Source organism: Lissotriton helveticus, chromosome 4_1, assembly GCF_964261635.1.
Source record: "Lissotriton helveticus chromosome 4_1, aLisHel1.1, whole genome shotgun sequence".
NCBI classification, from domain to species: domain Eukaryota; kingdom Metazoa; phylum Chordata; class Amphibia; order Caudata; family Salamandridae; genus Lissotriton; species Lissotriton helveticus.
Genome location: NC_136063.1, coordinates 520212466 through 520238408, shown reverse-complemented (window position 1 = coordinate 520238408; position 25943 = coordinate 520212466). Strand labels below are relative to the sequence as shown.

The 25943-nt window shown below is 42.6% G+C and overlaps 1 protein-coding gene across 2 annotated transcripts in view; it reads left to right on the top strand.

Annotated features, from left to right (window-relative positions):
- The window catches only part of ZC2HC1A (zinc finger C2HC-type containing 1A), a 353235-nt gene that overhangs the window by 198798 nt on the left and 128494 nt on the right, over positions 1-25943 (top strand). Inside the window, exon 8 of one of the 2 annotated variants that reach the window (XM_078687119.1) lies at positions 9825-9944. The exons of the other annotated variant lie outside the window; for it this stretch is intronic. Within the exon in view, the coding sequence (XP_078543245.1) occupies positions 9825-9944 (120 nt within the window). The remainder of the gene's footprint in view (positions 1-9824; positions 9945-25943) is intronic. 2 annotated transcript variants of the gene reach the window in all.

The window sequence follows — 25943 nt, the reverse complement described above, 5'->3', positions numbered from 1 at the left end:
CCTCTTTTAGCCAATTGCTTCCCCTGCTCTACCGCCTATAACCATACTCAGTGCCCAGGACAACTTATCATTCTTGCTGACAGAAGTGTGGAGCGGGCTAGGGGCCAGTAGCATTGGGAAGGCACCAGGCCCAGACGGGGTGCCAGTAGACGTTTTCCAGGAGAATAAAGATCAATGGGTCTCCTTATTGACTAATGTTTTCAACAAGATAGCCATACCAGGCCCCCCTCTTCCTGGATAACCAGCATAATATTCAAGATCCATAAAAGGGGCGATGAGGGAAACCCTAGGAACTACAGGCCAATCTCACTCATAGATACAACAGCTAAACTTATGGGCCGTCTCCTTTTATCTAGTCTGGAGATCCGGGTGCAGGAAAGGAATATTCTAATGCAGACACAATATGGGTACCAGCGAGGAAAGGGCACCGTAGATCAGTGCCTGAATCTCACTGATCATGAATAAATATTCTAGAGCAAAGGTTGGGAAAATCTACCTTGCTTTTATCGATTTATCAGCAGCTTTTGACTGTGCGTCCCACTCCAAGCCCTGGTACATAATGGAAGGTTGAATGCACCCGACCTTTTAAGATCTCAAGGGTGGTAAGGCAAGGCTGCGTCCTCGCTCCGTTCTTTTGCTCCATTTGTACGAACAGTGTAAAAAAAAACCCTTGGGGGCGCAACCCTGGATGTCCCTGTATCTGATTCCCACCGGCTGCCAATTCTTGCCAATGCTGATGAAGCCGTTCTGATGACCACAACTGGGCTAGGTCTCCAACACCTCATATCAGCCTTTGCAGTTTTTATGCACTCGCTGGATTTAACAGTCAACCTGTCAAAATAATTTGCAATGGTGGTGGGGTGGGTAAATGAGAGAAATCACTTCACCTCCATATGGATTCAGGGGAAATTGAGGTGGTTGAGTCGTTCCCTTACATAGGGGTACTTTTGAACAGAAAACAATCATGGTCACAACTGGTCAAAGGAAAGTCTATGGGAATGGAGAGGAGTCTAGTGGTGATAAAAGCGTTTCCCAAGAAGGTGGGCACACAACCTGTAGTCCCTTTTAAAACTATTTACCATGCCAAGGCAAAGTCGGGAGCAACCTACGGGGCAGGGGTATGGCACCCACTGACTTATTGCAAACTATCTGGAATAGATTTCTTAAATCATTGGTTTCTCTCCTGCAATCTTATTCAAATGAAGTATTTCACATGGAATTGGGCCTACCGTATATCAGTGACTCCATTGGATTAGCCCCGCTCCAACTGTGGCTCTCCATATGGCGTAGGGATAAGGTGACCCTTACCCAAAACATAAATAAGAGACAGTCTAAAAATGGAGAACCACCGCAGGATCAGTTGGCTGAACTATGTAGAAGTTGAGCTGACTGCCTTGGGGCTGAAAGGCCTTTTTAAGAGCCCAACTGCCTGCAGAAAGATGTCTAGACAGAAGCCGATCAATACATTTATGCTGCGGGCCCAATATATCTGTAGGGAGAGGAATTATTGCAAACAGTCGGCCCTCATGTATCAATTAATGCCACCTATGATAGAGGAAGGTTACTACTATCTAGCAGATATTCCCATTTCTCAGCACAAATTCATCTTACTAAGATTCCTTCTGAATTTGACATTACTAATGTTAGGATTTTCGGAGAGAAGATTTAAATACGCTGAATTAACCCTGTGGCCTTGTGATACACAATCCACTCAAAATGATCTCCATTTACTATTTGTTTGTGGTTTTTATCAGAAGGAAAGAAAGGAATTTATTGTTCCGATTTTAAAATGGTATAATTGTGAACAATGTCTGGTTGCTTTATATTTTTAAATCTTAGTCTGATCCTTTAGGGTGTTTTTCATTAGCATCATTTTGATGGGCATGTAGGAGAAATAGGAACCAAATGGGCCCATAACTAGGATATGGAGTTTCTCACCTTTTATTTTGATTCAACTCGACACTTGGTAACCACTTTTTTAAGATATAATGTAAATTATCGTAAATATACATATATTACAATGGAATTTTATTCAGGCACGCTTGTACCAACATGAATTGGCATTGCATACTGATTGTTTCTGTTTTTATGTACTTTTATGATCTTCATTGGACAAGATCGAATAAAGTCTCTAAATTAAAGTAGAGAACCAAATCATGGATGATCAATAAAAAGACATTCCCTGTTCTGAGCTGTACTCCACCTTTTCAGATGAAGGATCATTCTGACACCTTTGTCCATCAGATGAGAAACAATTGGATTGAGGAGCTTTAAAATGCACCATGTAGCAAACAATATTCCTAATGGGGCAAACTTGAACTCCCAAATCTGTCCCCCATCAGCTAAACTGGAGGAACAAATGATGGGGTCTGTAGTATGGTACTAGGTCATTTTGGCCATATACTCATATTCCACCCAAATGTCTCTCAAAAGATTGATTCCTTAAATATTAAATGGCTGTATACTAAGAGTTAAACTCCTTTAAATTAATCTTGGGTTGTATATGTTTCTCCATCTTCTTCACTAGAACGATATTACTTTAGAATCCTGAAGGGTTTGAAGCAAAGTGTTGAATACCCTGTTTTTTTTCTCCAGGTCAGAAAGTTCCCAATCTTTCTGGGCTTGTGCTTCTTGAAATACCTCAGCTAGGCTTGGACTTAACGACTAATTAATTCATCTATTGAGAGAACCTTTACTGACTGTATGACGCACTCTTTGCTGGCCCCATGCACCCTGTGAAGATCACATTTTTAATGTCCACCACTACGTTTGCTTGGAATGCAGGCATAGACAGCTGTAGCTGATCCTGCACCCCTGCTGTAAAAGCCACATCCAGATCCTGCTCTGAATTTAAAGAAGAAGTAGAAGTATATGTGGTACTGCTTCTGTTTGCCTCTTCTCGCCTATTAACATCTATGGGGACCATCTCCATGGCTTTAACCTAATGAGTGTTCCATTCTATGTCTAGCCCATTTGAAAGCCCAAGTAGCAAAAATATTGTGGATATATTTCCGTGCCATAGATATGGCAGTTAAACATTGCAAATATCTACTCAGCGCTTCAGCTTTGCCTCTAAAGAGGCATCCTTAGGTATCTCTTTCAAAAAGGTCACATTTTCAACTGGAAGTGTACCTGAATAAGAATAGCCAAAGAAAAGGGGTCAAGGAAAGCACAATCCTGGGGGCACGTGTGAATAGAGACTAGTAAGTCATATAATGTCTACAATATCTGAACTAATCATATACTTTCAATTTCAGGACAGAATAAAGGAGCAGATAAAGTTCATGTTCATATTTTAATTGTTCTTTATTTGAAGATCCAAAAATTTTTCAAAAGTTGATAAAACCAGCCGACACTTGATTCGTCAGTACTAACAATCAGTACTCAGACTTTTTCAAGGCTATGAGATAGAAATATCATGACGCGTGTTACCTAATGTCATGTAAAAATGACAGTAGTGGACGTCGAACTCAGAAATCAGAGTAAAGAACAAAGGTCCATCTTGTCCACTAGGTTGATCCAAGTATAAATGTGAACTGTAGCGCAAAAGGAACTTAACTGCTGACTACTGACGAAACACTTGTGGGCTGGTTTTATCAACTTTGGAAAAATTTTGGGATCTTCAAATAAAGAACAATGAAAATATGAACATGAACTTTATCTGCTCCTTTTATTTTGTCCTGAAATTGAAAGTATATGATTAGTTCAGATATTGTGGACATTATGACTTACTAGTCTCTATTCACATGTGCCCCAGGATTGTGCTTTCCTTGACCCCTTTTCTTTGGCTGTATATTTGTCACTCTCTTGATTGACATTGATCCCTCTTGGTAGTGGGGGATAGTGGTCTATGTAGCACTCCGTCCTCAAAATTACTACAAAGATTGTTTGTAATTGTTTCTTTCTGATATTGTGTCTATTTTACATTTGTTTGTGTATGTGCGGGTCTATCCAATTTTGGATACACTACTACCATTTCTCTCATTCTCTGAATAAGAATAGATTGGCTGCATATTGTATTTAAACATAATACTATTTATTATGTGATCTATGACCTATAGTCCATGGTAAGTGATGGTTTTGCACACACACACACACACACACACTCACACTCACACTCTGTCTCATGTTATTCATCTTATCATAGTGTGCCTTTCACATTTTTCACTAAGAAGTAGAGTTAAGTTTCTGGTTCAAACATGAACTACTAGTGAAATTCAGTATTTGTGATATGCAGCACGCCATAACTCTCAACTCACGCAATTTTTAACTCTTTTCTCTGCCCAGTGAAATTTAAAAATAGGTGTTTTGTGCATGGCAGATGTTGTGAATATTGGTATTCATATAATATAACATGCAAATTTCTGTTTTCCGCATTTGCACCATATTACTCCGTTTTAAACAGTGTACTTTCAGTGAATCGGTTGAAACCGGGGCTTGCATGTTCCCAGGTCCGGAACCCACCCTCCTGATGACTCCCAACCAATACATTGCAGGCCCTTCAGCCATGCGCAGCAGAAACTGTGCGTATGAGCCTGGTCTCTAGCAAGGCCTTGTGCCGAACCACCTGCTGCCAGCCAACCCCCAGTGTCCAAGGCCTTTCACCATGCACTCCAAGGGTTGATCTTATGAGCCTAATCAGTCCCAGACACTGCGCCCAAGCCTCTTCCTGCAGCCAGCCCCATTGCACATGACATTCAGCTTTGCATCACAGGAATAGGAGGCAGGGCCTGGTGTGTGGCCAAACACTGCACCTAATGCACCTAACCTCCTGCTGGCTGATTTTCTTTTTCTACGTGCATAGCTCTAGGGCACTTCACATGTGCATGGGGGTCATATATAAAAGTGTGTATGTGTATATATGTATGTATGTATGTGTGTATATATATATCACAAAGTCCATCCATTCTAAAAACGAGACTGCACTCTAGAATATAGGAAATCTTAAATCAGTTTAATTAATACAGGCCACTCTGGACAGGACAACACGTGTTAGCTGTGCCTTAATCTAAACTCGTGTGTTTTTGTGTGTGAGTGTGTGTGTATAAATGTATCTGTATGAAGTCCGACGAAAATATGTAATATCAGAATCTTCTCCTCTTGGTTCGTTTGAAGAAGGATTACAAATAGGAGACTTCTCCGTTTTAAGCAAAAAGATCATTCATTCACGCGATAAAGTATCACTGTTCCATTGACATCTGACCTAACAAAGCCTGCCACGGATGGTTCGTTCTATTTGCTGAGGGTAGCTTGCATTTTGTATCTGGCATGCCATTGCTGTATCCCTCTCACAGTGGCAGATTTATTAACTACTAATGACTAGTATCATGCTATATTTCGGAAGAAATAATACAAATATCATTAGCATTCTTAGTAAAAGAAAATCTATTGCCCAGTAAGTTTGACATTTGCCTCTATTGTTTACAGATAGCGCTACCCCAGATGTCTTGTGTGTGTACTGACTGAGTGGAAAGGGTGAGGGACCCAAAAATCTAAGTTGTTTGTCTCTGGCAAGTTTTATCTGTTCTGAATATGAATCCTTACTAGATAAATTATAAAAGGAATTTATGAGACACTTGTTGTCTCCACTCCAAATCTTAAGTTGGTATACCTGCACTGCTTAGGGGCCAAAATAACTTGCAGGGTGTGAGCAAGAGGGCTTGGCAACATGTCAGGCATTTCACCAGCATCAAACAACCTATATAGCATAAGAGACCAGGTTCCTTTGCTCCCTGTCCAAAGACTTTTCAGGTCGGTCTTGGCATTCTTTTTTTTGTAGCCTCAAATTCCCGTCCAAGCATGCTCACTGTACCAGTTGTTCCCTTTATTAAGGTGCTTCATGAACTTGCTTGCATGTACAGGTAACCAGTTTCGTGTCCAACTCTGTAGTGAGTATGATCACCACCAGAATATGCCTGCAACATTACACATTCTTGTGGTTCTCAACTTCTATGTAGAGGGGCTTGCAGAGAAGAGACTGAATTTAACACTCCTGGGTGTCGACCAAAAGTGTCTCAGGTCTTCAGGTTTAAACACATGTCTTCCTGTGACCTGGCCTATATTTTCAGCAAAGAAAGGGAAAGCCTGCTGTTAGATTTGGGGGTCTCTAGTTGGCACAGGTAGGTACTTGTGACAAATAGGGACCCTTGCCTCTAGTCAGGGTAAGGGGGTACTCTCCTAAAATAACCCCTGCTCACCCCCTTGGTAGCTGGGCATGAGCAGACAGGCTTATGTCGGAGGCAGTGTGTAAAGCATTTGTGAACACATACAGTAATCCAGTGACAACACTATAGATGGACTCCACACAGGTTTTATATCAAAATGAAGTATTCCTTATATAGATTTAACACAAGACCACAACCAACAGAAATCCACAATACTGTACTTAAAATGGTAGAATTAGAGGGTTCTCTTTAGGTCTTAAAATGCGACACTTTGAGTCAATGTAACTTAAGATGCGACTCGCAGGGCAACGAAAGTGTTGCAGGAAAGGTGATGCGGTAGTCCCTTAAACACAAGGACAGTGATGCGTTGAAGATCTTGTGCAAAGAAATAAAGATGGCGCTTTCTCCTTGATGCGACACGCTTCCCGGTGATGCGGCTGCATCTGGTGCGACATCGATCCTCTTCTCCGGCGATGAGCTGCGACAGGCCCTGCGGCACACTTCTCGGAGATGCGACGGCATCTGATGCGATGTCGATCCTCTTCTCCAGCAACACGCTTCCCCGTGTTGTGTGGGAGTCTGCTGCCACGTCGATCCTCTTCTCCAGCGATGCGAGGCGCTTTTTGTTGTGAAGCGGCAGTTCCGCAACACGCTTCCTGTTCTTGAGTCGCGCTTCCAGCTCCTTGCGGCACCCAAGTCTTCAAAAAGTCCAGCACAACTGCAGGCACTTCAGGGGAGCTGGTGGGTGAAGTCTGTTGCCATTGTGACTTCAGCAGGAGGCAAGCTCTGTTCCAAGCCTTTGGAGATCCTTACAAGTTGAAATAAAGTACACAAAGTTCCTTTCTCCTTCCTTTGGCAGTCAGGCAACTACTGCAGGCCAATCCCCCAAGCAGCACCTCAGCTTAGGGATAGTCTCTCTTCAGTCTCTCTGGTTCCACTACTCAGCAAAGGTTTCTTCTTGTTGTCCAAAAGTGATCTAAATTATTGGGATCAGAGTCCCAATACTTGTACCCCAAAATCCTTTGTCCTCTGAGGGCAGAGGGGCCTTTGCCTAATCCAAACCAGTTCTGGTCAGTCCTGGACCATGACTCCTTCTTTCCTTTCACAGCGCAGGGCAGAAACATCAGACGCCCCACAGGAGGTGGAGCCAGCATTGTGGAGGAAAAGTCATGTTACGCTGTTGACATGACTCCTCCTCTCCTTTCACAGTGCAGGGCAGAGATATCAGACTCCACAGGGGATGGAGCCGACATTGTGGAGGGAAGGCACAGCCCTATTCAGGTCCCAGGTGCAACTCCTCCTACCCATCTACATGCAGATCTCTCTATTCACCACTGGGCTGACTCACCCTGTCTCCTGGAATCCCCCAGCCCTGTCACTCAAACTCCAGACAAGGAATACTCAACCTAGTAGAGGCAGGCTTGGATAGTTGGACAAGAAAATACCTACTTTGTAAAAGTGGTACTTTCCAACACAGAATGTTAAAACCAACTTCCCTAAAAGATGTATTCTATCATTCTGGGAAGGAAGTATGCAACTATCAAGCATTGGTACAGTTTGAAACAGAATACTGCAGCCTCGGAACTGAACAAGGCCTTGTAGGACGAAATAGAAAATGACTCGAAGTCCTCATGCAACCAATTCCTAAACAAAGCCTCTCTGCACAAGAGACCTCTGGGAAACCAATTTGCCCTACCCGGCCTTTAAGCAAGCCATAAGCAAATCAGCAAAATTCCATTAGCTTCTAGCTGACAAAACCACTTTTAGCACGAGAAAACATGCTTTGATGGTAATATCCAACTATAAATCACTCACTCCAGCTCCATACTTAACAATTACATTTCTGGTCCACAGAAAATTACAGCTAATGGCCCTGTGTTTGGGTAAATTTCCATCTACCATGGACCAGCCAACCTGGGTCCCTGACGGGTCCAAAGACTGCAGACTATGTGGGAGTAGCAAGAAGGACTTTATCCATCTTGTCTGCATTTGTCGGAATTTATCCCATGCACGAGGTATCTTTCTAAAAAAAGCCACGAACACCAGAGGTATAAGAACGTGCAGATCGGCGATCATGGCGACCCTAAACCCAATTGACACTCCATTGAATTACCTACTAATAAAGTTCCTTCTGGCTCATACACAAGCACTGAAATGTAACCCTGTGCCCTGCCCAGTAAAGGGAAATAGGACGGTTGACTTTGTGGTAGAGGGCTCTCCCGAACATAACACCGAACAACACTAGAACATTGGGAGGAACACTTCACATGGCCCAACAAATGCTTTTGATCAGCTTTAAAATTGTACATTGTGTATGTTAAAATGACAACATTTTTAAAATACTTGCACTGGAAACGGAAAGTTTCATAATTCAGAGAAACATAATGTAGATAAACACTAAGTTTTATTTGTAGTGCCTAATTTTATAAATTGTTATGGTTTTAATTAACTGAAACAATAAACTTTTCTATATTCTTTCATTCTATACTTTCATTCTGAGTTCAGGCATACTAAACTCGAATTTCTACCATGTTCCCTAAGCCAGTGAGGATTATAAAATGTAATAATCTAACTGCCCATTCTGGCCATTAGGGAATAGGTAGCCTTGCCATTGTGAAAAACGAAAATGGCTGTAATTCACTATTAGAACATGCCTCACACACCAAGGCTTGTCCTACCTTATCCTTACAATGCACCCTGCCCTTGGGCCTACCATAGGGGTTTCTGACATGAAGAAAAGGGAAGGTATAGGGACTGGCAAGTGGGTGCACTTGCCCAGTCAGCATAGCAGTACCGGACAGCACACAGGCTCTACGATGGCAGACCTGAGGCACATTTCTACAGGCTGCTTCTGTGGGTGGCACAACCAGTGCTGCAAGCCCAGTAGCAGCATTTGGTTTACAAGCCCTGGACACACTCAGTGCACTGTACTAAGGTCTGACCAGTAAACCAAATCAGCCAATCATGGAATCACTAATCCATACATTAATTGACAATAGGGATAGCATATGCACTTTAGCACTGATCAGCAGTGGTAAAGTGCCCAGAGTCGTACAACCAACAAAAACAGGTAAGACAAAACACAGGAGGAAGGCAAAAAGTTCAGGGATGACCCTGCAAAATGGGCCAAGTCTAACACCTGCTTTGCCTCTCGGAATCTTCTTCCTCTGCATGTCATATCCTTGAAGCCTACCACAGAGTTTCGTATGTCCCCCCCCACCCCTTCCCACCCCCTGAGCCCCCCCGCCAGTTCAAACACTCGGAGCCGATTGTGTACTTATTGTCCTCCACCTCCAAAGCTTTACTCCAGGCCAACTTTTTCTTTCTGTATCAGGCAAAGGTCTTTGTAGTTTTAAACCCTTGCATCTAATAGGTTAGTTTCCACACACACTGCTAAAGCTAGACTTCTCCAGTAGCCTGTCATAGAAGTTACTGTGTTGTGTGGGATCTTTTGTTTTAACTAGAGGCATCCAGTACGTTATGCAACAATACGAGAAGGAAGAATTAGTTATAGGAAGTTCTGTAAGTAAGTAATATGTTCTTTCTAAAGATTAATTAAGAAAACACCTGCACTTGTTGATTTATCACAAGAATTTATTTGAAATGTTATTCGCTGACTTGGAGTTCTCCTTACGAGTAAACCTTTATATATTTTAATAGTAAAATGGGAAAATTAGGTCCTCCGCTGCGAACTGGAAGAGATGCACAAGCATTGCATGACAGTGAAACCAAAACAGACAGTGCCGTCAAAAGACCCAACGAGTTATTACCAATTAATAAGTAAGTATTTCAACTGAGAGCGGCTGATTCCTTAAAACATGATGGTTCTGATAGGGTGTGGTTCCAATATTATGCTTTTAGGAAATAAACAAAACTTTTGGCAATGCTCGCCCAGACCTATGATTTGCAGAGTCTGGGAAATGTACATCTTTAATGTACACAGTGGTCAGACTATTGCATTTCTTATTTCACCGTCCTTCAGGGGATAATCTAATAAGAAATGTTTGTTGAAAAAGTGGCACTTTGAAAATTACAAATTTGCAAGTTAGCAATCTTTAATGTGATACCTATTTTGCCTCACGTAAACTAGGCTTGGGTGAAATTTCAGTTATGTCGGAGTAATCCACATAATTCCTGCCATGTTATGTTTATGTGCAAAATTACACCACATGGCGTGTTTGTGGGTCATGGGTTACAAAGTCCTACTGCAGTAGTACCAGAAGATCGCACACTTACAGAACTTGCGTAGTTCTTGTTCTCTGCACTTATGTTTTTTTACGTTAAAAAAAAAAATGAGCAAATCCATGGTTCTATTTTGGATGCAAGGATACAATTTGTGCGAAGAAAAATAAGCCAAGATTCCAGTTCTGTGTAATTTTTCCACTGATAAGGAAATTGCATACATTTTGTAAAACCCCCGGTTTAAGCTCTGTTCCATCTCTGACCCAGAGCTCTCATCCTATTCAGTCTGACTTCTTTGTAATCTTGTTCTATAAAGCAAAATGCTAAACCTGTCCATAGTAACATTCTAAAGATAACCTGGGTCTTAGCAATTTACTTAGTTGTGTAGCACAAACCAACGAGAGTTCTTTAAATGTTATATCAGGAAGAAAACCCTTTTAATCACAAGAAAATCTCAACAGTTTGTCATTACTAATCATGTTCCTTGTCGTGGACTTTATGAACTAGGTAAGGGGAGTCTGTTGTAGTGAGTTTTCATTGGAAGGAGGCGGAATATGTGGAAACATCCTGTCTAGATATGTAGGTTCCCTTCCTTTGTAATATATAATTTTTTTTATCTAAATAGAGATTCATCTTTCCTTTGGCCTAGTTTTCTCGCAGTATTAAACTAAATACTGTGCTGAACAAAATGCTACACTTTTTTGATAATATTTGCCAAACACCATGTGCTGCATATGACCTCACTGTGCGCAGAAGGTTGATTATCACTGGGACCTACGTAGTGGCACTACAGAGCAAGATGTGTTAATTCCAGAAAGGTCATATTTTAAGGTACTTCTTGATCTTTGTATAAGACAAAACTTTCCTCAACTAGAAGTGAAAAAAAGTCTGCACCACTCTTAGTAATTTCCTTTCATTTTTGTATCCGCCAAAATACCAGTATTGGCATAACTAATATTAACCTCTGGTCTCAAACACCTGAAATTTGTATAGAACCAATGCCTGGTAAGGAATTGACCATTGCTGGGGACCATACTAGTGTCCATTCAAAGTTTGGTTTTATGAAAACGACGATTCCTAGGCCAAATTATTTTGGAGAAATTGTATTGGCGATGCCAGAGCCGGTAAGTTTAACACTTTAGTCAGCAACTTGAGTGGGCAGCTGCACCCTCCAATTCCTAGAAGCAACTACCACCAGTAGAGTGCTCACTCCTAAACCCCCTGAAGCTGAACATTGATAGGTCATAAATCACACTAACAGATGTAATATATACAGGTAGGTAGTTGGAAACTGGTAAGGTGATAGATACTACAATGTTTAAAGAACCTTCTACCGACATGAAATGTAAGGAGAGGTTCATCAACCTACCATGTATTCATCCAACGTCTTCAACATTGCAACTATCAGTCCTAAAGTTTGCGTCTGTGTAGCTGGTCCAAAATTGGGGACGAAGCATTGTATCATTAAAGGCATCTTCCCGCACCATCCTTAGGCATATGGTTCTGTTCCCCACAAACCCTTGGCCACTTCATCTAACCACCACCAAGCCCTTGATTCAGTATTCCACGATCAGTATCCTGTTCCCAGTTCAAAATCTTTTTGCACCTGGGCAGTTTGCTAAGGTGCCAAACTTTACCGTTGATCGATTTGAGAGAATTGGAATGGACGTTTTCTGCTTATAAGGGTTTGGATAATGTCCTAACCTCTAAAGCTGCCTCCTTAACACCTCTTCTTTCAAATCTTTGTTGTTGATATTGAGGCCACTTTAGAAAATCCAAGAGCTAGTCTGACGAAGCTTAATGGTCATTCATTAATTATAATTCTGAATGTATGACAATACAGGCGTATTAGATTGTTCTCAAATCAGTTTACAAAATGCATTTATAAAGCTTCACATTTGTTCTTTACAAAACCAATTTGACATTGACTATGACAAAACAAGGTCTTAAAATTTTGCACAAAAAAAACATTGGTGCAACCTGGAATGTGACAGGACAAAATATTTGTAACTTCATATCTACCTATATCTGGCAGTCACTCTACTTGAAAAAGGTCACCAAAAAGCCGATTTACAGGCAATGAAAAACAGTGTCCTCTTTAAAATTTGCCCTCTTCAATCTGTCTAGGAATCTAGATGGTCCAATACTAATATCATTTTTCAAGTTCAAAAAAGCTAAATGCTTACCATAATTAAGCTAAATCCTGGAAGCTTTTCCTGACTAAACGATTTTTTGGGTGAATTTAGAGCAGAGGAAAGTTATTTAGAACATTTTTCTTCTCCAGTCATCAAGCCAAACACAAATTTTTACGGAATATTTCTTGATTGATGAGTAAATAAGTACAAATTGGGTTTTATTAAAATACTGGTTTAAAATGAAACTAGCTGAGACTAATTGTTTCAAAAAAAGAAAAAAATCTGCAACAAATTCGAGAATTTTAGTTATCGAGGAAAATACCCCTTGGCACATTGCAATGTCATATGGGTGAATAAGGGAAATCAGGCGCACAAGGACATTGTCACCAAAATATTAATACCAACGGTCAGCAGTGCTACAAGAATAGGAATGTCAAACCTCATCCCCAAAACACACAAAGAAAACAAATTCTCTGAGCACATTAAATATTTGAGTCCTAAGAAAGAAGTACTCCAGTTGTCTTCCAATTTTAGTCAAATCTTCTTTTTAATCAAATGTTATACACCAGGCTTGCTGTACCGAGAGACGCCTGACCGTACTCTGGAGGTGGCATTCTATTATTAGACAACTTGGTTCTATTCACTTTTATTCTTATATACTCGTTGATTAAAACTGACATGAATTGGTTATCACGGATACAGCCACTCATTGTTTAAGAACACGGGAAGAAACTACAGCCCTGAAGAAGTCGTAGGGTGACTAAACCCAAGGACGAAACACTTGTTGGCTGGTGCGAGGCTGGTATATCACATTCAATCAAAAAGATTTGACAAAGTGGAAAACGACTGGAGTACTTCTTTCTTTGGACTTAAATATTGCATGTGCTCACAGTATATGTTTACATTGCAATGTCGCCCATTCTTCAAGAGTTAGGAACCTTAGGGCCTAGGGATCAGGAACTTCCATAGAACAACTTTAAATGCCACTTGAAGAAACACATCTGCATGAAGTCGGGACACAAATCTTAAAAGGTTTGATTACCTCGCACGTTTGGCTTTGGAAGTGACCAAAGCCAGCTATGCAACAAATGAATTTAAAAAATATCATACTGTATCTATATCGGGGAACCCTTAGACTTAAATATCTATGATTATGCTTTGTGCTCCATGAGCTAGGAGAAACGGAACAACAATGAAGCCAGCCCAACTGTTTTGGAAATCCAAAAAGGAAATCCTAGCAAACATATGTTAATGTCCTACATTTTCAACCCAACACAAATTGCTTCGACTACTATTTTACAAGAAATCAAGTCTTCGATCTTGCAAAGAAGCAGATTTCTCTGCTTTAACAGTGCGGAAGGCATCTTGATAAACGACTGTAAAATATATGGATTTAGGACTTAACTTGCTGGGTGTTCAAGTGATAGAGACTATTCATTTATTGAGTGAAGTGATGCATGATTTGTTATTCTATGACTTTAATACATGAGTTGATAATTTTTCATCTGAATTATTTATTAAATTTTAATATATGATTTTAATTAAGTACCAATAAATTATCTTACTCACTTCCTTAACGCAATTCCTGTGATAATAGTATTCTTATAAGCAGCCTGTCCCTTAATATTTGCCCTAGTAGTAGTTGTGGACCAACTTCCTTGCCCCTCTTGTGTCATTCTCACCAAATTATCCATAGTGTAAGGTTCTTTTCCTTTTAAGCTCTTGAAGGTGCTTAATCCAGTCAAAGTTGGCTAACTTGGTGCACCAAAACCATTTTCGCAACTTTCCTCCTAAACATCCCACTTTTCAGCGCTAATTGCTGAATCTCCATGACTGCACCATCAGACCTCTCTATGGCTTTAATACTCGCAAGGTAGTCTGGTGCATGCGTTTCTGCGTAAGACCATTAGGACAAAAATAAATTCAGATTCTTTTTTATTTTGCCGCAAATGTTGGTCTTTTAATATGAAAGACTGACATAGGAAGCCTCTCATTAGAACACCTCATAAACAAAGTCTTGAAACAGCCAAAGAGTCTGCATAATCCACATTGTCATCTGCTGGCCACTTTTGACTGAAGAGTCAATAACTGTTCACATACTTAGGTGAGGTGAACCGTTAGCATTTAAAGTTAGTCCCATGATGTACACTGCTACGGCCTCCCACAGAGTTTCAAAGCATTAGACTAGAGTCATTGGAGGTATAAAGATGAATCCATTCTCACCTGCCACCAGTTCACTTCTTGCTTCCCAATAACTCCTCAGCATGTCATTCAACCAATTAATTATCTGGCCAAGCATCTTGGATGAACCTCTGTCCTAAAATCAGATTTTCATCCTTGTAATATCCATCCAGCCACTCCTCTGTAAGCGGTCACACCTCTGCAGCTTGCATCCACAACAGCAGCTGAAAATTCAACCCAATCATCTGTGGTGTACTCCTTCAAAAATATGGCTGCCCTGCTTAGGAAATCTGCCACCTTGTTTTTGGTGCCAATAATATATTGTTCTCTATGGTTGTAATCCAGCAACCTCAAGGTTGCTTTGGCAATGTGTAGCGTAACTAACTTTTAACAACCCACTCGTAGTCCTGATTTTGGTAAGTGGCGTACAATCCATCTGAAGAATGAATTCAGATACCAATATATACTATCTAAGGGTTCCATTCCCACAAGCATGCCAACATCTCCCTGTCCATAACAGAATTTCTCTCTCTGCAGGTGAAAGGGAGAGTGAGACAAAAGCAACTGGGATTTCCAGGCCACCACACTAGGTTTGGGTCAGAACGGCACCTAAACCTTTGCCGCTAGCATCTGGGTGATAACACTTCTATCACAGGGGTCTAAACTCTGCAGAGGAATGACATTGCATGTCCATTTCTTAATGGCATTAAAACACTCTTAAAGATTGTCATTCCCTTCAATGCTTTTGCTATTCTAGAGTAATCAATGTCAAAGTCTTACACACACACACACGCACACACACATACACCCAATCACACGCAAACTTGAATTTATCAAACCCCAAGAAAAAGCGCACATCATCCTTGAAAGATAGTGGGGGCCCACTTCTGACTAGCAAGTTCCTTCTTGAGTAATGTCATGTTCGCAGACTTTAAGGCCTAATTATGTCAGGCTATACAGCAAATTTGCTGTTCTTGAATTAGCAGTAAGGTCTTTCTTATCTATCACGCTTAATAGTTTCCTCAATCGACGGACATGCTTTTCTAAATCCCTTTCCCTGACCAAAATAATGTCTTGAGCAAAACCAAGCCTTTGCACCCCTTACAGAGTTGGTACTGTTGAAACGTGGCTACTCCCAGTGCGAATCCGGAACTCGTAACAACCGAAAGGTGTAATAAACACTGCTAGGCTCTCACTATCTGCATGGAAGGGTACTAGTATCCAAGGCTAAGTTGAACAATGGGCACAATCTAACTCTATTGGTCATGTTTGATTTATTTTAGGTAATGGAAACTTATCTACCCGTATATTGCTAACAGTGATGCTTAAACTAACCTGACTATTTGCTCATCTGACTATATCTAAGGGGCCAAGCTCTCCGTAGACTTGAATGCCTCAATTATACCGGCCTTTTCCAGCTTGTCCAGTTCATCTGCAACTTCTTCCATGATTGCCATAGGAATTACTCCAGACTTTGTGGGCAACAGAAATTGAAACTTTAATGTGGATATTTTTGCGTGAAAACCCTTCAATGTATGAATAAAATCACACAAGGAAATGTGTTACCTATGACACCACCAAAATCATCTTTATCATTCAGGACTAAAAGAAAATCCTTGCAGTTACGATTTAAAGTAACGCCAAACAATTATTGATTGATCCACCTCGAAACAGAAGTTCTCTTTCAAGCCACATATACCGTAACTATACATTTCCTCTCCTTGAACTCGAAGGATAAGGATTTGTACTCAGTCATAAAAATGGACTCTCCCATAAAAAGGTTAGCATGTTCGGGTTGTCCTCACCGCACCCTCAAATTTGTCCTGCCACATAGTTCTATCAACAATAGGGTCATCTAGAATTTGCTACAAAATATATGGCATTCCTTCTGACCTAAAGTTACAAACCTGCTTATTCCTGGAATTAACAATCCGCCCTGAAAACACCTTAATCAACACTCAACACAATTATCCTCACTTTCTTCTTCACACTCACAAGAATCTGACGCATTTGCCCTCTGCATTCCTGCATATCAGTGCCACACATACATGCTGACCTCATTCCCTCTTTATTCACCCTCTACAACATGCATCTGAAATTTTGCTTCTGCAGTTTTTGTCTTATTTTTTGCCACAGTATTCTACAAATTTGTCGAAACAGTCTGTAGAAATCTCCCCCATAGATAAACATTTTTAAAGTATGCTGACTATGCTGCACCTGCCAGAAGCAGATGCCGGTCAAATACTCCCCTGAAGTCTTTCTTTGGTTCTTCTGCACAAAAGACAATTCACAGTTGTGTGATAAGTACTCCCTGATTCATCTAAAGGGTATCAGGGAGAACGTAGTCAAATTATGTCTGAGCACAAGAAACTCGGTTGGCCCAAGTTGCAGGGCAGGTCTTTGATCCTCTCATGTTTTCAATCCAATTTCAAGATCAAGGCAAAGTCGAGGGACAATTAGAAGATTAGCACAAAAGGTCTCAGCATGTTTCTTTGCCCTCTTGGTGCTCACGCTTCAGGGCGATGTCTCTCAATAGCTGTATGAAAGTAGAGACTTCTGTTTCATTGCTACATTTGGACACAGTTCTGGTCCTTAAATCAATTCACTCTAGCAGCACGGGCTATGGTCTACTCTGGAGCAGAAAGCAGCCTTCAAGGAGGCCAAGCTGACGCATTCAGAGATGGTTATTGACGTCTCTGGTGTACATCAGGTCTCCACAGATCTGTCAGACCTTTAGTTTGATTTCTATCAGTAGATCTTGCCCAGCACAGACTGACTCCATTACACACCAGCTCATTACACACCGGCTTTTGGCGCTGGGCAGCGCTACAATCCCATTGCCACTGCCGCACCAGCTTTTCCCTTGGCGGTAATGCAACAGTATTTTGCTCTGGCACTGACACCATATTCTGCTCTGCCCGAGGTTCTTGATTCAGCTTCAGCCAGGGTTTAATAATTCTTTCACACAGACTAATCTGTCATGGCCAGGATTAATACGAATATTGCGACCTGGGGTATGTGTGTTTATGATCAGCCATCAGCATGCTTGGATATGTGCCACGGGGATTATTGGGAATGTCAAGGCTTCATGTGTGTGCTTGGCCTCTGATGGAACCTAGCAATTTGGTGAGAAGGCAGATTCAGCACTGGAGTTCCTTAAGGATGGTAAAGCTACATCCCACTCTTTGGGGCTTGCTATGTCCTCCAAGCCAAAAACCACAAGTAGTTCTATGAATTCAATGGATATTTGAGGGGTTTTGCCTTTCAGCAAACCATTGACCCATGTGGCTCCAAACGGCAGGACTGTATGCATCAGCTGTAGTGAAACCTCTTTAGTTTTCTGTCCAATGATACGTTGAGATCAAGAGGGGCCAGGATTTACCATTGGCTCTCTAGTTGGCATTCCATTATTTTGTATCTGTGGGTTCCTCAGATTGTTCAGTTTGGTTACTCTGCTCCCTTTTTGAATGCACCTCCACACCTCCCATCAGTCTTTTGCTATCCATGCTGATATTTTCTGAAAGTGCTGATGATGTAGCTAGTTCCGCATTCGACTTGGTGCCTGTGGTAGAGAGAGTCTAAGAGCGTTTTTTATGGTACTTGCTTGTGGCCAAGAACGATAGGGATGGAGGCAGATTTTAGATCTGAATCTCATGAACCATTTGCTTTGGCAAACATTTGTTTTAAAGCGGCAATTCGAGACACAGTGGTGTCGAAGGCCTATCTGCCCATGCAGTGAGTCCGAGACATTCGGACGGTGATCCCTATGTTTTGAATAGGAGCATCCGTTACCGCCTTAGTGATCCTGAGACTGTAGGTGCTCCTGTCTTCTTGCCTCCTGCTGGTGCTGCACACTCTATGGCATATGTGGGCACTCTAGCGGAAACTTCCTCTTCAGTGGGCACAATATTGGTAATTGTCTTTCTGCCCCTATATACATTTTAGATGAAGCAACCACAGACTTTCAGTGGTGGTTGTTGGATGCCAACCTGACTTGAGGCTGGTCTTTCTCCTCACCATGTCCCAAAGTCAGTGGCGAAGGAGGTGTCGTCCCTAGACTAGGGTAGTCACCAGGAGGACCGAGATCAGAGTTCTTTCATCCCACGTTGGAGAAAGCCAGCATATCCATGTTCTGAAGCTGCTAGCCATTTGTTTGACCATTCTGACTTCCTTCAACAGTCTGCCATGTGGCAATTTAACAAGCATTGCAGTGTAGTGTCCTGTGTTTTGTCTGGAGGATCTGGTGGTTGCTGACTCTTCAAGCAATTTCACCTGTCATGAGCCCACAGCATCATGATGGTCAAATACAGGAGCTGTCATCTTGTCATCTAGGAGTGGCATCGGCAGCTGGAAGGAGTTTGGGATATTAACACTTGGTGGGTGTTCCTTCTGTAGATCGGTTTGCTTTTTCCAAATACACACAGGTCAGCCTTTGGCTCCCTGGAGTTTCTTAATTGGAATCCCCTTGGAGCCATATTTCATCTACGCCAGTCTCCTCTACTCCTTCCCTCCTGCTGTTAATCCCACAGGTCCTAAAGAGAGTCAGATGGAATTGACCATGGTTCATTCAGGTTTACCTGGGCTGGGCTCAAAGCGAGTGGTACTCTGAGCTCATGAATCTCAGCATTTGCCCTCCACTTCAACTGCCTCTTTGGGAGTGTACGTTTTGTTGTTCTCAGCCTATAACCAGTCCTAGTCCTAAGTTTTGCTTTAACCTTTGCAAATGTTTGTGGCGGGACCAAGGGAAACGAGTACTCAGGATGTACAGGCAAAGCCGGTTTTATTGATTTAAACAATCGCTTGCGCTGCTGTGGTAGATTTCGGTAGTAGGGCAGTGGAGGTTCGGTGCCTCGACGAACTGGTGAGCTCTTCTCTTTTCGGAAATCACTTCCTGGTCTTCCTCCCTCCCGTGGACTTCTGGATACTGAAGTCCCGTCCGTCTTGACAGTCGGTCTCAGGGGGCCGGGTGCATGGAAAGAAAAGAGAATACAGACTCAGGCCGAGGCTCTGGGGAGCGGAGACTGCTCAGGGAGTGGGTGTGAGGGGAAACACTCGTGCAACAAAGTAAACATCGAAGTGGCGGCGTGAAGCAGGGGAAGGGGCACAGTGAGAGGATGACGGAAACGGGTGTACTACGGAGGTTTTAAACCTCTTCTACCCGCCCAGCCCACGATACGGTCCCGTACCTGGGTTAGCCACACTTCCCTTGAAGTGTGGCTGGGCGAAGCGCCTAGTCGTTGGCCTCCTGGCTCTGCAACAGCTGTGCTCGTATCCTCCTCCGTTCTCTCTTCCTCTTCGCTCTCGTCACCGGTTCTGCTTCCTTGGCTCACTTCTTCTCCGACCTCCTTCCTCGACTCCACGACGCCTCCGGGTGATGAACACACCTCCACCTCCGGCGGCTCGGCTTTTAGTTCCGGGGTCCCAGCTGACCAGGGGGCGTGGTTTGAAAAGTCCTCTGTCCAGTTAAAGAAATAGCAACCCTCCTCTTTGTGCGAGCTGGATGTGTCCCAAGGTGCTGCCCCATTCCAGACCACTGGCTGCTGCATGGATGAAAAAGAGGGGAGCATGGATGGAGGGGAAGAGGTGAGTCGCCCCCGGGAGAGTGGCCCGCCCCCCGGTCACAATGTTTTTCATAGTTTTTTGGTTTTCCTGGTGTAATCAGACAAGACTGATATTCAAGGTGTGTTGTAAAATAATTTATTTCTCATTCTATTTATTTTCAGGATGGCGTTGTAGTTTAGATAACTTATCAAATTGATAATGAAGGGGTGCACCAGGGGCAACTTCACCAACAGGGTTCTAGGAGTTCTCTCCGTCACAAAACATGTGGAAACGTCTTTTTCAGGGGCCCAAGAGAAAAGCCACAATTTCATTAAATGTTCCCTAGCATGGTCCTCTGCACTATTGGAGGTCCAGACAATGTAGTGGTTATTTCAATGTGGTCTACCTTCCACATCGAATCCACTCAAGAAAAAGTGGCGGTGGTCCCTAAAGTGATGGGGAGCACACAGTGTTGTTTAAATGCCCCTCACACACCAACAGGCCCCTTGGTGTCATGCTTCATCATCGGGGCCTTCGCACCCCTCTACGGGATGCGGCGTGCTACGACTCACGAATACGCAGGAGCACTTGATAGTGAACTATGTGAGGGAGTGTATTTACTAAGGGAAAATGTGAGTGAAGTGAGGTGAAAGTGAGTTACTTAAAAAATACCTGGCACGTAGGAAAAAATGATTTATTATGTCCTCGGCTGGTATTATTAAAAGGGTGCAATAGTGGCTTGTTTAAATACGAATTGGGGTATTTACAACCAGAGTGTCAACATGTTTCGGAGCGCAGGGGCTCCTTCTTCAGGACAAGGATATGCACTATATCCTCACCTTACTCACATGAAAGTGTAAAAGTGTATAAAAAACTTTTTTAATAAAAAGAAATGTGTAATGTACCTAACAATGTTAAATGTTAAGGTGAGTTCAGTTGCGCCCAATTGGCGTTGCAGAGAACCTGTGAAAAGAAGACACAATAAACAAAATAGTCTACTGTACAAGAACTCAGGAAAAAATGGTTCCTTTGAGTAAAAGGGTAAGTAGTAGAACCCAAATGAGGTTCAAAAAAACCCTGTAAAACATAAAAATGACAAAAAAACACATACACAAAAACACATACAACTATAATTAAATTGTTCTCCCTGTTAAGGTGGAAAGGAGGGAGAGGAAAATAGTTCAAGGCTTACTTAATGTTCTCAGTCTGATCACCTCATGAGCCTATGCGTAGTATTGGGGGGATCCTTCCATACTGCTCAGTAAAGCAACCTAGGGAATATTCAATAATGGGCTTAAGTTGTAGAAAGGACAATGTGCCAAGAGTACCAACGTGGTCCCAGTTACCAACTTTACTCACGGTCACTGCATAGCAAATCGCCTGCCTTCCCCTCAACGCTGCTCCGAAGAAGTGAGGCTGGGATGTGGCGGTTTTCTATTTATACTCCTCGTAGCAGACCAATTAGTGTGGACAATTGGATGATTAAAAACGGAAAGGTATGCCCAAATACGGAGTAAATCCGCCTTTCTATTCCGGTACTGCGCGCCCGAGCGGGTGTAGTGCCGGTAGGAGACGCGCATGCGTGTATTCAATTGCGGTGACTGCGCATGCGCGACCTGCGATACAAGCGCGCATGCGCAGAAAACTGACACTGCTCGCGAGTCCACTGCAGAGCGCTGAATGGGATAGGCGCATAATAAAGGCTAGAGTTGCTTTGTCAAACAAATTAATGCGCAGATTTTGTACTAGAAATGTGCTGTGAGCAGATATATAGGGCTCAAACATTGAGTTTAAATATTACTGAAGGGGTTTATTAGAAGATTGCTGCACGAGTCCACTACAGAGCACTAAATGGAATAGGCATATAAAGGTTAGAGGTGCTTGTCAATCAGAGTACTGCGCAGACTATTTGAGCAGGTATATGAGGTTCAATCATTGAGTTTATATATTACTGAAGGGGTTATTAATAGATTGCTGCAATAGTTGTAGGATGTGGACACATGACTAATGTTAGGTCCAAGGCATTGCCCTCAAATTGAAGACTGTAAACGCTAGATGTTATATGAACAAGTACTCATCGCAAAAGGTTCCAGGGAATGGAATCGTTGAGGCCGATGGTATCGGTCCCCAAACGGAACACCCAACGTTGCTCTTTTTCCAAGAGTCCAACCTCTGAAGGTAACTGTTCGATTACTGTCCATTGCAGTTCGTTAACACAGTGTTGGTGATCCACAAAATGGGTTGACATTTTGGTAGTAGCCTTCTTACAGCGGATATTGCTTTTGTGTTCGTTAATCCTTATTCTTACTGACCTCGTTGTCATTCCCACATATTCCTTACTACACGGGCATGTGATCAAGTACACAACATTCTTGCTATTGCAATTAGTGAATGTACGCTGTTCCCAGCTAGTGCCATTGGAAAAAGTCAAGGTTTGGCTTTTTTTGGTAAGATGACAGTTGTTGCAATTACCACAAGGGTGATGGCCCTGTATTCCTTGTAGCCTAGTCTGTTTCTCTCTGATGGGCGTGGGTCTAGTATGGACAAGCATGTCTCTCAGATTCCTGCCTCGTCTATGTGCAAACAAAGGTTTGTTCAGTGATAGAGTGCCACTTGAAAGAATGCGCCAATGTTTGTTAACCAATTTGGTAACCTGGTTGGTTACAGGGCTGTATGTGGTAACACAGACTGTTCTGTTTACCTGATCGTCTTTACGTGGGTTGTCTTCCAAAAGGGCCTCTCGGTGATTATTCCTGGCTCTCTTCATAGCTTTCTGGATCACTGGGTCAGGGTATTTTCTCTGTCTCAGTTTTTGACTCAGGTCCTTCGCCTGACTTTTGTAAATGTATGTTCTTCTGCCTTCACTCAGTAGTCTGTGCCTTGATTTGTTAGCAATTTTGTGTGGGTATTAAAGAAAAAATTCTTATTTTTTACCAGAATTGAGCTAGGTTGTGGCAATTTTCTGTGGTCCATTCAGGAACGTTTACAAACTCTGGGAACCCTTCGAAATCCCAACATATGGGATAACAGGGCGTCAATTTGGCCTGGATACTTTTTGTGAAGAAATAGATTATGAAGGTTTAACCATGAAGTTCTTCAAAAATCAAAAGAAAACCCTCGGTCTTGGGCAAAGCGTGTGCATTCAGTTGTGAAGCTTTCTAGTGGTTGCCTAAGCTTTGGGGTGTAGTGAGTGTAAATCACCTGAATGCTCTTTGATTTGGATTAAGAAGGACTTTGCCTTCACATCATCAAGCGTTGTGCCAGCACCAGTTAGTGGCACTAGTTTTGCTTTGTATTGCCAGGTTTGGAGTTATCTGGTTGGTAACATCACTCGGTGGCAAAGCCATCTCTCACCAGCAAGTCCTTGATACCAGTTCAGCAGCTGAACCCAAACTTCTGATGAGCTCTATTTACAGCCCCTGCCACCTACCACATACCTTAGCACCAGTAGTGGTCACAGCACATCACTCCAGACGCCAAGACATTCAGTTCTGTATCTGAACACCGTGAGCACCAGCTATAGCACAGGGATGAGCCACCTTATCAAATGTCCTTGCCCAAATTCTGTCTCAAAACCTTGTTGAGCAGCCATCTTAGAAGAGTAGCCCTCTAACAAAATAAACATCACTTTTGAACAATAAGCCGCCAATGCCTTCTTAAGTAGGCTTAGAATATTATTTCACCACCACAGGCATCATGTGCAATATTTTCAAGCTAAGCAGTACGTCCTTAAACCTTGAAAACAATAGTATTTAAGTAGCAGCCTGAGATATTTGAGGAAGACCCTGCTATAACTGATTAGCCTGCATAGCTGGCTAGCACTCTAATTATTAACAGTATCATCATGAAATTGGTAGTAAATTGGAAAAGTTGACAATAGAGTGTTTGTGTTTATATCATGGAATCTTACCTGGCTAAAAGCATTTTATCTGCATTGTTAGAACAAAGTCACCTTCTTCCATTCTCAAATTCCTTTACTAACTAGCATAGCAAATTGCTTCTGCTAGCAACTGTTGCTTGAATGTGCACTGTGAGAGTCCTCGAGCTACGCCTCTACATTCCGAGATCAACGATAGTGAATTGCATGCTGCCTCTGTTCTTATGTGTGCACCAAGCGCTGTGCCACATAGCCATAGATCAACATCTGAATTAGGGGATTCCTGAGGCGGAAAGCCGGGAAACATAGCTCGCTAGGTTTTTAATCTTTGCTTTGTTGTATTTTTAAAGGAAAACTCACCGCAGTACTTTGCTCTTAACCGCGCCACTCCTCCTTCTATACCGCAGCCGATTAGGAGCTGCTGGGGAACACAGGAGGGATTTCCCGGCGCATAACTTTGGTCGCCATCTTGGGGGGAATCTGAGGCAGCAGGCTAGTTTCTTGACGCATTACTTCCTCCGCCGTGTATAAAATGACCCCATCAGCTGGTATGCCCAGCGCACGCGCGCAGCGGGCGCACCAAAGGCAAGCCTGTCTCCATCAGTCTGTGTTGGGAGGCGCAAAACGACCCCCAATTCACTCCGAAATCTTTGCCTGCTGGCTTCCTTTCTTACACAAGCAAAGCGCTGTTGGAGATCAGAACTTCTGCACTGAATAACAAAGGAGTGATAGATATCTGTCCCACTAAATTTCCAGCAGTCCTAGAAGGGCCAGTAACCTGTAACATCTGTAAGTATCAGTGGCGTATAGAAGGGATTGGTCTGACTGAAAACCTTGCTGATTGCCTGCACACTCCTATGGGGCCAATCTATATCCTATGTAATGTCAGATCCCTGGCAAAACATTCTATTGAAATCTGGGATATGCTGTCCACCTACTCCCCGGATATATGTTTTTTAACAGAAGCATGGCTAACCCCTCATAACTGCCCCGCAATAAATTTGGCAATTCCTGATAACTACAAATGTATTCACTTGGATAGAGGGGGAAAGCTGGGAGGTGGAATTGGGCTAGCTTTTAAAGATCATCTTAAAGCCCAATGGGTGGCTACATCCTGCAATGGCACTGCAGAAATCGGTATTTTTAGGGTCTCCATGTCCCCTACGGCGACATGGGATGGAGCCTTACTCTATCGCCCTCCAGGACCTAAGCTGAACTTCGTCACTTTTTTGACGGAATTCATAGCTATACAGGTCTTAGCCTCCAGCAACTTCATCCTACTGGGGGATTTTAACTTTCACGGAGAGGATAAGTTCAACTCAGATGGCACTCAGTTGACCTCAAGCCTACAGGATATGGGTTTACTGCAACAGGTCCGTGGCTCCACCCATAGTGCAGGTCACACGCTGGACATGATTTTTACTAACATGGAACACCTAAAATTTCACTCCTCCCGCCCTCTGACATGGACTGCTCATTACCGGATTCTCTTCTCAAACTCGCCTAACATCGAATGCCTTAAGCGAAAGGGTTGGGACCCTCTAAACTCACAAAGGGGGAGACCATGGCAGAAGCTCACAGTGGAAGCATTGAAGGAGACCTTTCCATGCTTTAACAATGACCCTGAACAGAGTTTGCAGGATACTTCCGCCAAGTTGGCTAGTTTCAACTTGGCTGTGGTGCAGACCCTGGATGTGATCATCCCAGAGTTTAAAATGAAACTCTCTACCTGATGGAAATTGGCCCCATGGTATTCAGGGGATTTAAAAATTGGTAAATCCTCATGTAAAACCCTAGAGCGCCGTTGGAGAAGAACTAAAGATGAGGCGGATGAACAAAGGTATAAAGCAGCTTTATCCCGCT